General features: G+C 34.9%; 1 protein-coding gene across 1 annotated transcript in view; it reads left to right on the top strand.

Annotated features, from left to right (window-relative positions):
• LOC150077388 (leucine-rich repeat-containing protein 56) overlaps positions 1 to 17219 on the top strand; it is a 115185-nt gene that overhangs the window by 31775 nt on the left and 66191 nt on the right. Inside the window, exons 3-4 of the mRNA XM_090385885.1 lie at positions 13589 to 13768; positions 15779 to 15884. Coding sequence (XP_090242011.1) covers positions 13589 to 13768; positions 15779 to 15884 — 286 coding nt within the window. The remainder of the gene's footprint in view (positions 1 to 13588; positions 13769 to 15778; positions 15885 to 17219) is intronic.

Genomic DNA, 17219 nt, shown 5'->3' with positions numbered 1-17219 from the left:
GTGGTCACGGACTCGAACCCCGGTCTAATTAAGAAACATGTGCTACGCACTGCTGCTTCTACCCACCTGGCTATGGAGGCGCCATAAGAACATGTAGAAATATTTAAAATATTTTATATATCTGAATTGAAAAAAATGGTCATATAATGATTTCTTAAATCTTTGAAAAGGTTTATATATTAAATTAAGTGACATTGATCATAATGAGTCTGATATTGATGGTTTAGCATTAATGAAGAACTTAAGAGTACTTCAAATTTATATTAAAGGCAATATTACTCCATCTGAAGTGTTACAATATATTTTTAAAAACAAGTTTAAAGATACTTTTCCAAATGTAGAAATTGCATTATGAATTTATGCAAATGAGGGGAATAAAGGGGTGGTCTTACCAAGAAAGGCTTAAGTTCTGCAAATTGCAGCATCAGGAGACTAGACGCCTGTGAGGTGATCGGATTGAGGTGTATAAGGCCTTGAATGGGTTGAGCAGGCTCAATTCTGATGGGATTCTTCCTCTTGCTCAGATTACGAACCTGAGCGTGCATATATTCAAATTGAGGAAAGACAGTTGTAGAATAGAATAGTTCAGAAATTTGCATTTAGCCAGCGGGTGGTTGATTTCTGGAACAAACTTCCATCTGTCATTGTGGAAGTTGATAGCTTAAATAAATTCAAGGAAGAACTGGAGAAACTTTTGGAGTGGATGGAGAGGTGAATGGGAAATGGTTCTCCCCCCCCCTTTTTTTTGATTGATGCTGTATAAGCCTGCTTTCTGGCCTCATATGCCACTACTAATATTAATACCCTTTCTGACTTTACCGGTTTCAGTTATACTATGATTTTTTTTTTAGTGTTTCAGTTGCCTCAGGAGAACAAATTTTTCAAAATTATTCAAAAATTATTTACGATTGACAATGTCTCAACAACGACTCTCTAATTTTGCAACAATTTCAATAGAAAATGATCTTTTGGAACAAATAAACATAAATGAAATAATTAATAAATTCGCATCTCTTAAAGCAAGGAAACATAAATTTGTATAATTTTCACTTTTATTTTATTATTGCGATAGAGTACAATTACTGTGAATTTAGATTTTGTTATTTTTGTTTGTTGTTTCATTATATTATATATGTGAGATTTGTTGTAATTCTTTTCTTTTTCAATAAATTAATAATAATTATTTACGCCTTATTTTATTTTTAATCGAAATATTCTGGGGCAGCAAATTTTGCTTACTAGCGGCACATAGGGTCGCAGCAGCCCTGTAAGGCTATTCAAGAGAAGAATGTTGCATATCGCAATTGGCTTGTTTCCAATTCTTCAGTTTCATTTTCTGCCTGCACCAAAACTCGCAACAACTCTAAGGCAGTTATTAATCAGTCCAAACTAGATTTTGAACAGGCTAAGAGTAGAAAACTTGCTTCTTGCCCTAATGGTAGCCAAGCATTCTGGTCTTTTGCCAAAGCAATTGGCCACGACTTTTGCACATCTCTGCTCCCACCTCTGTCAAAACCAGATAGTTCTGTTGTCACTTCAGCCAAGGATAAAGCTGACATGCTGACATCCCATTTTTCTTCCAACTCATGTATTAATGACCTTGGTAAAACACTTCCCACCATTCCCAACACACTCCATTCAATACTTCCTGTGGTCTTCTGTCAAAAGGATATCAGAAGGATTTTGGATGAATCTTGATGCTAAGAAAGCTCCAGATCCTGATGGTATTTCTCCACTTGTCCTCAAAACCTGTGCTCCTGAACTTACTCCTGTTCTTTGCTGCCTTTTTTTCACTTTCCTATTCCAAAGGTGTTTTTCCTTCTGCTTGGAAGTTTGCTCATATCCAGCTCCTAAAAAAGGGTGACAAATCCCTCCCATTAATTATCGTCACAATGCAATTACTTCTACTCTTTCTAAAATAATAGAGAAATCAATTACCGCCAACTGTTAAACTACCTAGAAACTTTCTGTCTGATCAACGATCGCCAGTATGGATTCCATCAGTGTTGATCCACTGGTGATATTCTGGCTTATGTTACCCATTTATGCACAAATTCAATGGAAAAGTTTGGTGAAACACAAGCAGTTGCTCTTGACATCTCAAAGGCTTTCGATCGTGTTTGGCATAAAGGTCTTCTAAACAAGCTTCCATCTTATGGTTTGCAAACTGTTTTTTGTAATTGTTAATCCAGTTTTCTCTCTGAGGGTGATGGTAGATAGCTCTCTGTTGTCTGACTTCTCCACTAATGCTGGTGTCCCCTAAGGTTGCCGCTTCCACAGCCAGGTGGGAAGGAGCAACAGTGCTTAGCACACGCTTCTTGATTAGGCCGTGGTTCAAGCCCGTCACCACCAAATACGGAGGATGCAGAAAGGTCAGGGAATGACCACCGCATATCCTGGAGCAATATGGCCTTAGTTGCTAATGCTCCTAAAAATCAAATAACAAAAAAACAATCCCCCAAGGTTCATTTCCTTCCCCTACTCTTTTCCTCTTGTATATTAATGACCTTCTTCCATTGACTGGAAATCCTATCCATAGTTTTGCCGATGATAGCACATTGCATTCCACTTTACATTTTGAGAAACCTTGCCCTGCTCAATCAGCTTCAACTTCTCGAATATCTGCTACCAATTCCTTAAATGCCAATCTCCAGGTAATTCTCCAGACCACCGCATATCTCCGGAGTGGGGCAAAGACAACTTAGTTGATTTCAATCCTTCTAAAACTCGGTCTTGTCTTATGTCTCACAAAAAGAATTCTTCTGCTCTTCTGCTTATCTTTGATGACCCTCCGATTTCTAGGCAAGATGATATATCTCTTTTGTGGATTACCCTAACTTCTAATCTCTCTTGGCACAAGCAAATTACAAATATTGCTTCCTCTGCATCTAAAAAACATTGTTTTCTGTTTTTCTCTTGTCTTTACTTTTCTTCCAAACAGCTGTTCACTCTGTACAAATCGCAAATCTGCCCTACCATGGAATATTGTTTTTACATCTGGCCGATGCCCCCAAAACCTCTCTCTCAGACATCTAGATTCCATTCAGAAGAGGGCAGTTAGGTTAATTAATGACTTATCTCTAACAGAGTCTTTCCACTCACTGTCTCATAGATGTACTTTTTCTGCTGCATGCCTTTTCTACAGATACTTCTATGGGCACCGTTCTTCTGAATTGGCTTCTATAATTCCCGCTCTCTCTTTCAAAACAGTCTAAACACGTGCCGCTAATATTCATTTACTCTCCAACTTCAAACTCACAGAACCAACTTTTCATCTTCCTCGTTTATTCATTCAACTGCCGTTTTCTGGAAAAACCTTCCTTTATATGTATTTCCTGAAAATTAGTCAACAGAAGTTCAAGTCTAACGTCAGCAAATATCTTCTTTCATCTTCTCAATCTCCAGCCCAAGTATGGTCCTAAGTACTATAGGTTCTAATACCTCTCGTGTTTGGGGGTTTCATAAAAAAAAAAAAAAAAATTCCAAATTTACTCAAAAATCTACATATATTTAAAAACCTTTTTCCCACTCTGAAAACACTTAATTATATATTTTTTTGCCTTATCATTATTTTTGCCTTAATAATTTTCATTTCATTGACACTGCATTGGGACTAACTTGTCTATACTGTAAAAGAAGGCACCTCCGTAGCCAGGTGTAGGAGCAGCAGTGCGTAGCACACTCTTCTTGATTAGACCAGGGTTCGAGCCCGTGACTACCAAATACAGAGGATGCAGAAAGGTCAGGGAATGACCACCGCATATCCCCGGAGCAATATGGCCTTAGTTGCTAATGCTCCTAAAAACCAAATAACAACAACTGTAAAAGAATGTGCTAATTTTTTTTTTTTTTTTTTTGCTTTTTGGATTTATTTAACTTTTCTTCTACTGTTATGGACAAGCATTGAAATGCAGTTCCTGGTACATGGTTAGTGTACTCCCCTAATGAAATACCTAACTATGTATTTACTTTACTTTTGCTGACATCAGACTTTGCATTTTTGCCTTTCCTGTATTCAACCTATAACTAAATTTGCCCACCCATATCTGATGACAGCTTTACCACCTTTATTTTATTTGTTTAATCATTTGGTATTAATAAGGTGAACAAGCTTTTAATTACAGTTCCTTCACCTCCAAATTGGCTTTGCAATTCAGCCCATAGTTTTCTTAATTCATCATAACTTTTAGGATATTAACATTCACCTTTTTCAAATGTACATTTCTTCTGTTTTCTACTAACCTTACCCTTCTAGTCCTTGGCACATTGTGTGTGTAATTTTCACCTCCATGTATGTAAACGTTATCAGAAGCACCGGTTATAGTGATTATTAGAATCAGCCACTCAATAGAATCAAATTTCAAAGGACTGATCGAAATCAGTAAAATGCACTATACAGTACTTTCATCATTTACTAGAATCACATTTTCGGTTATAAGAATCAATTTTGATCGCGTCTGTGGTATTTTTCTAAAGCACATTTCTAGAGGTTGCAACCATAAAACAACAATTTGTAGTTTCCGATTTATTGGGCTTTTCTGTTAGTGCAATAAACAGGTAGTAAACTCGATCTTATTCATTTGCGATAATGCCGATAGCTGAAATTCTGTGTTTTCACATTATTATGGTGAAATGTGTTTTCCCTTCGCTGAAATCTGCTCTTCATTTCTATATCTAAACTTCGTCTCACTTGCGTGTATCGTGTTAGTTTCAATTTGTGTGTGCGCCGTGTGCTTTGTTATTGATGGACACTTATCTTTTTTACCATGTTTTAAATTTTACTACCAAAAAAATGTCAGTGAACAGAGAGAGAGTGAATTTGAGTGTAAAAGATAAGTTACGAATTATAGAAACGTATGATAAATTAAACTTAGGCAATATGTCTCAAAGCAAAGTGGCAGTAAAATTAGAAATCCCTTAGTCATCTTTATCAAAATTGTTAAAATCATTTCACACATTAAACACTAATGTGATTAGTGAAATCAGAAAAAGGAAGCTTGAAGGGAAATGCCAAACAATAGATAAAGCTCTGTTCATTTGGTTCAAACAGGCCAGCTTGAATTTAATGCACCAATCAATCGTAGCATTCTTCTTCATTAAAGCTAATGATTTTGCTGAAAAACTACATGAAGAGTTGAAGGCGATGGACTGATGGCTGACAAGATGGAAGGAGAGGCATGATATTGTTTACAAAAAACTTCACGAAGAAAAACAGGATTCTGATAGTTCTGCAGCTGACACCTGGTTGAAAACTTCTTGGCAAACTGTGTTAAGCACTTATAATCCTGAAGACATTTTTAATACAGATGAAACAGGGTTGTACTGCAGGGCTACCCCAGACCATTGCATGATTTTTAAAAATTCCTCTGCATTTGCAGGAAGGAAGATCAAGGATTACAGTTCTTTTAACATGCAACATGACGGGAACAATCAAGATGAAGTCATTAGTTATCGGCAAGAGTGAATTGCCTAGATAATTTAAAGGAGTAAAACAGCTGCCTGTTGAATATGCCCATAATACCAATGCTTGGATGACAGCTTTATTTGAAGATAATCTTCGTAAATGGGATTTGAAATTGGATAAGAAAAACAAAAAAATTGCATTGGTTTTGGACAATTTCCCCACTCATCCAAAGTTGATTTCAAAAACATTGAATTCATTTTTATACCTTCAAATACCACATCACTGATTCAACCTTTTGACCAGGGAAGAATAAAAGGTAAACCTGCACTTTAGTGTCGTGAGTCACGGTCAGCCATCCAGTCACTCAGCTCGGAACTGTCTTGAATCGTATTCTGACGGGCAGTTTCGACTTGACTGAGCATGTGCAACACTCACTCTATCTGCCAGTCTATGCTGGGAATTGTCACAGAGCATGCGCAACACTCTCCGTATGTGCCGGTCCATATATTCTGACGGAGAAGTTCTAACTTTACTGAGCATGCACGACACTAACTATATCTGCTGGTCTATGTGCTGCAAATTGGCACTATACACTGGCAATGTACTATGTACGCGCAATAAATTTTTTTTTTTCGTTTTCAGAAAGAATAAAAAAACAAATTTCTGACTACATAAGAAATTGATTTTAAAAATAAAAAAACAAATTTCTGACTATATAAGATATTGATTTTAAAAATGAAAGTAGACATTCATTCATTCAGGAATATTCATGTGTTGTTGTGGTAGACCCCAGGGTTTCACCCATAAGCCGCTATTGTACTTCTTGTGTTGAAGCTTACGCCAAAACCGCCCATTTGTGTGTAGTGTGTTGGGCGTTTAAGCGTTACGATGTTTTCTGTTTTCGGCCGGTGCCTGGATCTTAGCAGGTGAGAAGCAGTAACACCTGGTCACTACGTCGTCCCCCCCAATGAAAGTAGGCAGTTATAAAACAATAAAGGAAATAAGTAATTATTGTTAATTTTTAATTATTATTTTCAGATCCCCTAGTAGAACTCCACGTTGTCCACCACCACCACCGCTGGGAGATGAGCCAGACTGTCCACGGTACTCTGGCTGCTCTCCGTCAGGGATCGCCTGAACTTCCTGATGGAGAACAAAAAAAAAAAAAAAAAGAGAGAGAGAGAGAGAGAGAGAGAGAGCATTAGTGAGGGATATAGCTGAAAGATGGGGGTAAAAAGGGAGGAGGGAGGTAAAAAACGTCAAAGGAGGCGGACAATGTGGAGTTCTACTAGGGACTCTGCAGCCAAGAAGCCAGATTAGAACCTGACACAAAACTACACATACAACACTTTTCTGGCTTTTACAGAAGTTCTGTATTCATCACAAGAGTACTGATGGCACAGATGTGGGAGACCACAGGTGGCATCTGACCCAAACACTATGCCACTACACACAGAACTGACTATGCTGAATTGCTTCAGCATTAGCCGAGTGGTCAGGAGTGGGAGTGCAGTAGCACACGCTCTTTGAGTAGACCTGGGTTCAAGCCCCTGACTGCTGAATACGATCGATCTGCCAACCCACACTGGACCAGCGTGGCAGATTATGGTCAATTTCCCTCAGCATGAATTGTTGAGGAGGCTTCCATCCTGCAGTGGGTTGATAATGGCTACAATTTACAGGCATACCTCGAATAACGAATAGGATGCGTTCCACGAAATTACTTCGTTAAGCGAAACTTCGTTTTCAGAGGTAAAAATACTATGGCCAGAATAGGGATACGCTCCTACGTAAAGAAAATGAAAAGCTTTTTTTTTTTCGGACAAAGAAAAGTTTTATTAAATAAACAGTCAACTCACATACAAAGTGAAATCACATTTTAAAATACGAGTCTAAAGGTAATTGTTTATGCTCTTTTTCTCTTTCATTTAACAGTTGCCTATACGGAGTTATTGCATTTAACACTGATCGCTTAACAATAATACTTCTTCCTAAATCAGGATCATTTTCACTAAAAAAATTTAAAACATTTTCAATGTCATTTAAGCACCTTTTTAAATCTTTGGTTGTTAACACTTTTTCGGCAGGAACTTCTTTAACTTCGTCTTCATTGCTAACAAGGTTTTCTAAATCTTCCACTGAAAAACCATCATCTTCTGCATTCAATAAATTTCTAACATCCTCTTCATCGACATTTTCGAAACCTATTGCTTGAGCCGTCTGGATAACTTCGTTTCTAATTTCTTGGATGTTATTTTCTTCTTCTAGTACAACTTCTGGCCATATTTTGCGCCAAACTCCATTTAAGAATTTCTTAGTGACTTCTTTCCAAGAACTATCAATGTTTTCAATTGCGTTTTTAATGGTGTAGTTTTTCCAAAAAGTTTTAACTGTCATTTCCTCTTTATCCTCTAGTTCATTTAAATTGCTTAATGTTCGACGCAGATAATAAGCTTTAAATGATGCTATTACTCCCTGATCCAATGGTTGAATCAGGGAAGTTGTGTTTGCTGGAAGAAACACAACTTTGACAGGAATGCATGTGTCCAACGTGTTAAGATCAGTAGGATGTCCCGGAGCATTGTCTAACAACAAAAGAGCTTTTTCTTCAAAGTTGTTTTTTTGACAATACCGTTTTACTTCAGGACAAAAGTGGTTAACAAACCAATCAGTAAATAACTCCTTGGTAAACCACGCTTTTCTATTTGCTTTCCATATTACAGGTAAATTCATTTTTATGTTACCTTTTACCGCCCTCGGATTTTCTGAATGGTAAACTAATAACAATTTTAATTTATAATCGCCAGAGGCATTTGATCCAAAGAGTAACATTAAACGGTCTTTGGCTGCTTTGAACCCAGCAGCTGATTTTTCTTCAATAGAAATGAAGCTTTTTGTTGGTAGCCGTTTCCAGAACAAACCGCTTTCGTCAACACTGAACACCAAATTTGGTGGAAAATTTTCACGTTCAATTATTTCCTTTAGTTTTTTTGGAAACTTATTTGCAGCTTCTCCTGTTAATTTTACACTATGAATCCTGGCCCGTTTTTTAAATTTCTCGAAGCAACCACGAGAAGCCCCAAAGGTTTCCGTAATTTCTTCAGTTTGTTTAGATTTCAGGTGATTAAACTGGAATATATTTTTTTTTTATGTTAAATGGGGCTTGAAATTGCCGACTTCGTTATATCGAAGCTTCGTTATCAGAGGTAACGTTAACCGAGGTATGCCTGTACTTTATTTTTTTATTTTTTTATTCCTTTGAACTTAAATTTAATGGGCCTGTATACCCATTAAATTTAAGTACAAAGTACAAATTTAATTATAAAGTTATAAGTGTTTTTTCCCTCAGAAGGAATCTTAAGACAGAAAAGTAAGTGTCACCCGCAGAAGGACACAGATCTTACGATTGAAAGGAAAGTGTGTCTTATCCGTTAATTGGTAACACTGCAATGTGCACAAATTATTACAAATATATACAAATAATCGCAAAATATACTCATTATTATTTTCAGGCAAAACAAAACATATTACCTGAAAATAGTAATTAAAAATTAACAATAATTACTTATTTCCTTTATTGTTTTATAACTGTCTACTTTAATTTTTAAATTCAATTTCTTATGTAGTCAGAAAATTGATTTTTTAATCTTTCTGAAAACAAAAAAAAAAAGTATATAGGTTTGTTCATTATTGTTTTTATCACTCTCTACTTTTATTTTTCTCATCAAATTTCTTTATGTAGTCAGAAAATTGTTTCTTTATTCTTTCTGACAAAGAAAAACAAAAAATTACTGCGCATACATAGTAAATTGTCAGTGTACAGTGAGTGTCACACATGCTCTGTGACAATTTTCAGCACATAGACCAGCAAATATAGTTAGTGTCATGCATGCTCAGTGAAGTCGGAACTTCTCCATCAGAATATATGGACCAGCAGATACGGAGAATGTTGCGCACTCCGTGACAATTCCCAGCACAGATTGGCAGATACAGCGGCAGCCGGCAGATAGAGTGAGTGAGTGTTGCACATGCTCAGTCAAGTCGGAACTGTCTGTCGGAATACAATTCACTACAGTTGCAGTGACTGGCGGGCTGACCGTGACTCACGACACTAAAGTGCAGGATTACCGAATAAAAAACTTTAAGACCTTTTATAGATCAGATATGAGGCGAAGAATCATCCAGTCTATAAATGAAGGTTTGGGAATATCATCCGATATCGCAAAGCAGATAACTGTTCTAGATGCACTTCATATCACAATGAATGCCTGGAATGAAGTTTTCGAAACCTGCATTAGCAACTGTTTCAAAAAATGTGGATTAATTATTCATGATGGGCAACTAAGTAACGATACTGATTCCATTGAAAAGCCTAAAGACATGGGTAAACAGAAGTTTAATGATTGGGTGGACATAGATGGTGATCTACAAGTTACTATAGCTTTAACAGGTGAAGAAATTGCCCAATCTGTTACTGATAATTTCGCCGAGGAGGAGGAGGAAAATGAATTCCAGTTACAAAACGGCAAACTTGTGAAACTATAGCCGTCCTGAGGAGAGCGTTGGAAGAAAGTGGTGCAAGTGATCATGAATGTAGACTGCTATACAATATTCTAAAATCTATAAATAGACTTTGTAGTGATAATTTAATGCAATCTAAAATAAGTGACTATTTTAAATTATAATCATATTACAAAGTGTTATGTTTAATTAATAGGTATATTAATTAAGCTATGTACGCAAGTATAAGTTTATTTTTATTTTACTAACTTGTGGATAAATTTATTTTTATTTTGTTCAGAACTTAAAAATTGGAAGAATATTCCGATTTTTACGTATCTTTTAATTGGTAATAAACCTTTGTTAATAAAATGTAAATTTGTGCTTTATATCTTTATTTTTATAGCCTGTAGATAATATTTGTTTATTTTTGCTTATTAGAACCGCTGTTTATTAGAATCAAAATTCAATTTGCAAATGTGATCACTATAACTGGCACTTACTGTATATATATATGTGTGTGTAGATAGACAGATAAGATAAATTATACAGAAGAAATTAGACAGTAAATACTGTCATTATTTCTCCACTTAGAATTTCTGTTTTTATATACTGTTTGAAAAACAAAAATTTAAAATAAATATGTTATCAATATCTTAGCAATATTTTATAGGTTTTGATAAAAAATAACTGAAAAATTGCAGTTTATATTCACTTCATGAAAATCACAAAAAAAATAAAGTGTAGGGAACAAAGGCTATTCAGAGTTCCCATGTTTTCTGCTAGCTATTCTTGAAAAGCCCTGCAATAATTTATTCAAGACTGTGAAAATGCCATATTTAAAAAGTACATTCTAGTTCCAGGTTACACATATTTCTGGTGTGTGTGTGTGTGTAACCTCAAACTAGAAAGACAAGCATTCTATTGGCAATTGAAATACAAATATGAAATGCAAATGGATGTGCTCATCTACTAAGCACAAAAACAGGTGTACGATACCTCAGGTTCTGTGATGTTATTACTCTGTGTAAAACATAAAAATGCTATTTCAAAATCAACTTGTATAAGATTAGATCAATATTTAGGAAAGTAGAGAAAATTTTGGAAAATTAATCTTGAACTAACAATTAAAGTGCCCAACTTTTTTTCACGAAGCACCTGATAGGTCCCACACATCTGCTGCCAGTTTAATAATGCTTTGCTAAACTCCACTGTAAAATATCAGACAAAAATAAATGAGAGAAACCAATAATAATAATAACAATAGTGTTTTTATCATATTTCTTAGAATTTTGAAGGTCACTCATCCTTTGAATTGAAATAGAGATGCCACGTGACCATCTATATTTTGCCTGCCGTTTGCATTTTATTTCTGTGAAGTCTGCAAAACCAAAGCACTATGGAAAGATTAAACAGCTCTTACTGGCATCTCTCAGACATCATATGAGTATGGAGTTGGGTACAAGTAACATACACACCACTGCTTGCCTGCATTTTTTAAATGAGAAGCAAAAATATTCATATTATATTGAAACAAAAACTGAAATTATATAATTGTTTAGAGAATAATGGTGGGGAAATATACACAGGAGGATCTGATTTTATTTTGAAATTTAAAAAAAATACAGAAAAATTTAAAGTGGCATCTGCTAGATGTGGTGCTGACATCAGAGGACAGGAGCTTACTCTCCTTGGGCCCTCATGGGTTGTACGATTCATATAATAATTATCATCCCCATACTAGCTGGAAAAGATCTGAATTTAAATCCTCCTCACACAAAAAATGAAAAAGGCCCAATTAATTTGGTGTAAGGAGCATGTTAAATGGACCCTCGAGCAGTGGAAGTCAGTTATTTTCTTGGATGAGAAGAAATTCAACCTGCATGGCTCTGATGGGAGACATACGAGTCGCCATAGATATGGTGAAGAATACCACTCAGACTGTATGGTGTCTACAGTGAAATTTCCTACCAGCCAAATGATATGGGGGTGCATTTCGTATCGCGGAGTAAGTCACCTGTAGTTTATAAAAGGTTTCGTAAATACCAGTGGATACCTGGCTATATTGGAAAGCAAATTGCTGCGAGCCATTAGAGACCATTTCAACTTGCCAAGTAACTGCTTCTTTCAGGATGACTCTGCTCCTTGTCATCGGGTGAAAAGTGTAAGTAGGCACTTCTGTAGTTACTTTAGCTTCATTTCTGTATTAGAGGTTCGACAATAATGTGTTTACATTTGTTACAAGTGAAAAATGGTTGGAAGAATGGTCCATTACAACTGTTAGCTGGCCAGGAAACAGCCTGGACCCGAATCCTATTGAGAAATGTTGGCATCGTGTGAAATCTGCAGTTTTCAGAAAGAGAGACCAAAGATCCTTTGTGAACTTCAGGAAGCCATAATTCATGTTTGGAACCACAAACTATCAGTTGATTATCTTCAGAAATTGATCTTGACAATGCCTCAATGGTGTGTTGCTGTTATCAGGGACAGAGGTGGTTCAACTAAATATTAGTTTGCATCTGGTGAACCTTCCATTTTGTTTTCCATTTAAAATGATAAACTGAAGCAAATTGAGGGCTTCTGATAACATTTCAGCCATAATTATCGTGTTTACCAAAACTGTTGTATAAAGGTTGCAAATGCTCATTTTGAAATATTTTTAGAGTCCCTGTCAAATATTACTTAGCTTTGCCTTAACTATTAATAAATATCTTTTGTTTATATATCTATTTGTGATGCTATTCATTAATGTAACATACCATTGCAGAAAAGGGTTAGAAATGTGAAATTCCTAGGTGATGCACTTTCTTTGAACACCAGTGTATATATATATATATATATATATCTTTAAATGATAAAACTATTAAGCATGCAAATTTTGAAAATGTGTATATGCATAATGGTTTTATTAGCTTGAAAATGGAGTAGACTTAGTAGTAGACTGTATGAATTAAAAAAAAAGGCTGTGTTTTCAGTGGTGTAATATATAATAAAAAATAAGCAAGCATGTATCAACTGTGAATGAACATTTTAAGCTTAGCATTAAAAGTTTGTTTTAGTAAAAATAATGTGTACAAAAAGCACAAAATTTTTAAAATTTCAGATTTTTCATTAAAAACATGCATGTAATAATAAATGCAGTCCAGTAGTGAAAGGTCATGCATTAGTATACTCCAAGCAGAATAAAAAAAAAAAAAAACTTTTCCAGAAATCTTGTCAAATCTAGTTCAAACATTTTTTTTATGACTGGGAGTGCAATGACTGCCAGGTTAAGTGACAAAGCAATTTACAAAATGCCAAAAAGAGCTGATTTGGATATATTTATGCTTTAATTACAAATTAATGTATGTAAGAAATAAAAAATGAAATCGGAGGGTGAAATGCTAGAAAATGCTTCCTTGAGCAATTAGTATGAATCAGATATTTGAATATAAATATTGTCCACATTGCAATGCATTTAGTAGAATTGTACTGACATTCTCAATAAATCTACATGTTTTTTTCCATATAACACAATTAAAAACACTTATAGTATATTATAAGGGTGGAATGGTCAGAACTTGTCAAATTTTTTGTTGCTATTAATAGTTTTTTTCCCCCCTTTTTACTTCTTACTTTTATTTGTTAGCATATATTATTAGGCATATTGTTTGAGTGGCTATCATCATTTTTGCTTTTTTGCAGAATACTTGGCACATATCTTAAAGAACTGAAAGTGCTAAAGATTTCAGAATGTTCTTTAAAGAATTTCGAGGGACTATCCAACTTGTTTAGCCTTGTAGAGCTTCATGCTGCTCACAATGAAATAAGTGATCTCTTCCCTTGTATGTTTTTGGAAAATCTATGCTATCTAGATGTTGAAGGGTAAGAATAATACAGGTTGTTTTTATTAGTTATTCCAATAATTAATAAAAACAAATACTGGATTAAAATATATTTAATTATTCCCACTATTACAAATATTTTATTATTGGGAATAAATTGTAAAATGTGAAAGGAAAATAGGCTGATAATGGTTTTGTGAGCTCTCAGGTAGATGCTTATTATATGGTGTCTCAGAAAAATATGCAAAATACTAGATATTAATCACTCCAATTGGCTGTTTAATTAATTAATTCTAAACTTGATGATAAACAAAATTGGGTAGTGATCTTCATAGAGACCATGCACAAACAAGTAACACCCAAAAAAATTAGCTCTTTTAAAAAATAAAGTGAAGAGCACACTTTGCAGTGTCTGGAAAACCAAATAAATCACATTGAAATGACACTCAAAATCTGCACAGGCATTAGTGGAAGCAATCACACAAATAGAATATGGGAATCAAATAACAAAAGCACAAAATAGCAGAAGTTAATGAAAATGTACAAATAATTCATGACATAAACAAGGAAACAAAGTTCACCATGACAGTTGATTAGTTTAGATTCTCCTTTAAAAACCTGTTGAGAATAAAGAAAGCATAACAGGACTGCAAGTAACACACTAAAACTACAATCTCATACAGAAGGGAAGATGATAAAACAACAGATCAAAGCCTTAAGCCTTACACTAGAGCCATTCAATAGAGTCTTGAAACACAGGAGTGATGATGATGCAGTAGTCTCTTATGTAAATTATTGAAAAACTCAGCTTGCAACCATATTAAACATAGCAGTGACTTATTTAGATTCACCGAGACTGGTTCCACTGAAACAACTAGCTGCCTTTCAATCTGAATATTCAATTTTCAATCTGAGGAAATCCAGGGAAGTTTACATACAAAACCACACAAAACTCAGGCCATGTTTCAAATTGTAGCCTGCTGAAACCATAAGATATCAAAAAGCAGTGAAGATAATATACACATATCAGGATGTAAGCCTATTGAAAGGGCTGAATAAAATTGGATAATATGGGCAGGAGAAGGGGGGAAGCAATAAAATGGTTACAATGCATTGGACATTAAGTCCAAAAAACCTTGCAAACGTAATCACTCTGGTGGTCTATCTTTTATCAATAGTAGGCATTGTCCCTTCCCCAAAATGATGACTTCCTTTGATGTGAGCAGTTCTCACATCTTACTAAAATATTGGATTAACAATATCTAGAAATACTGCTGGAGAATTGATTCAGGATGATAAGAAAGATTACAGCAAAAGGTGTTTGTGAGCACTCATCCTGAAGACCAATTTATGATGCAGTCACCTCCTCTAGCAAGTTACATTCCTCCCTCAGTCCTAGAAACACACACACACAGTGCAAATCTCCCACCCAAGGTAGCAACTATGAGCTAGAGTTCAAAATCAACTAATGGTTTCATACATGGAACTGACTTTCAGTCAAGGTAACAGGGCAGCCCAAGGGCATCACTGATCCAAAGATGTTTTCTGAATTCCAAAGCTTGATATTACAAAAATAGGGATGCGTACAAGAATAAAACAACTAAACAACTTTGAAACAAATATATCTCTGCCTTTTTCTTAGAACATTGTGACCATAAAAATCCCTTCCTTCTTAATCCAGGAATGTGGCCAGTAGGCTCCGAAATCAGATTTTATCAGACCTTGACATTTTCTTAAATTTTCTTAAGAAACAGAGTATAGCAATTAAAACATCAGCCCTCCATGCAGGGCTCTGAAAAGCTGTTCACAATATTTTTCAAAAATGTTAGATGTATTAGCAATAAGCTGAAGGAGTGTTTACAAATTGCACTTTAAAACATCCTTTTACTACAGGAATTTTCTTTGATCCAAAGGAAAATACCTGTCATAAAAGGATGTTTTGAAGACCTGGCTAACTAAGATAAACAATTAAGCTATCTAACATTCTAGAAAATCTTAGATCATTTAAATTTAGGAAATTTAGATCATTTAAAGTATTTTTCATTCATAGGAATCACATATGTACAATGTCAAGTGTAGGATATCTTACTCATTGTTCAAAATTGTCATCTCTCACTTTACAAGATAATCCTGTTTGTTATGCACCTTACCAAAAGGTATGGTATTTTTTTAATTTAAGTTAACATTCCTATGTTAACATTCCTAACATTCCATCAGAACACATCTGATGTTAAAGAGAACATCAGATGTGTTCTCTTTAACAGTTATATGTATTTGATTTCCAATAAATATATACATTTATTTTATTAAATAAAAATAATTATGCACTTGTTTAGAATGTATTTTTCTTGAGTTTTATATAACAGAGATCTTCATTACAGATGGAACAGCATATCGAATTATGCAGGATGGAAAACTAAGTCCATCATGTCCATGCAAATATATCAAAAATAGACAGTGATGGCATTATAACCTATAAGGTTGGTAGAGCAAACCAACAATCACCAGTTTAACTGGCGTGAAAGCTGACAATTCGGAAGTCAGTTTCAAGAAAATTTCAAGGACTGTTACCCATAATTAAGAAACACAGCAGCAAAGGATGAATCACAAATGATAGAACTATATTAGTTTTATATTATTATTATTATTATTAGTAGTAGTAATAGTAATAGTGGAAAAATGGTGGAAGGAAGCAAGTCTATACATCAGTCAAAAAAAAAAAAAAAAAAAAACCAAACTTATCACTTCATTTGTTCATGCTCATATGTTGTCTAATACTTCTTTGAATTTATTCAAATTACTCACTTCCAGAAAGGTTAAAAAGAAATTTTCACTTTGCTTGTTAAAGCAAATTTTTGCAAATCTATCCTGCAACCATCCTTTTCTAGTTTTAAATTTATTACCCATTTGTGTGTGTGTGTGTGTGTGTGTGTGTGTGTGTGTGTGTGTGTGTGTGTGTGTGTGTGTGTGTGTGTGTGTGTGTGTGTGTGTGTGTGTGTGTGTGTTTGTTCAATTTAATCAATTCATTTAAAGCTATAAACACTCCAACCTAGTCTCCTTGTGGGTGTCTAGTTCCAGACACTGCAATTTACAGATATTCAGTTTTTTATGGCCAGATAATTTTGTTGCTCCTCTCTGCACCAATTTGAACAGGTCTTCATCCTTCCTAAAATGAGGCTTCCAGACCTGCATGCAATACTCAAGTTGCAGATGAATCACTGCTTTACATAAGAGGATAAACACCACCTTGTCTCTACTGGCTCTCTCTCTTGACAGAACACTTTCATTATCATTGAGCTATCTTAGCAGCCTGTCTAAACTGCTCAAATTTCATATGACTGTACAATTACCTTTAGGACATTTTCATTCTCTACTACCTTGACTGTGATATCACCCAATTGATGTTATTCTGAGATTTCCCAAATGGAGCACCTTGTATTTATCAACGTTAAACCTCAGTTGCTGCTTTCAGGTCATCTGCCTCATTTATC

This window comes from Mastigoproctus giganteus, chromosome 12, assembly GCF_048544385.1.
Source record: "Mastigoproctus giganteus isolate SK-2022 chromosome 12, ASM4854438v1, whole genome shotgun sequence".
Classification (NCBI taxonomy): Eukaryota; Metazoa; Arthropoda; class Arachnida; order Uropygi; family Thelyphonidae; genus Mastigoproctus; species Mastigoproctus giganteus.
This window is presented reverse-complemented; position numbering and strand designations above follow the sequence as displayed.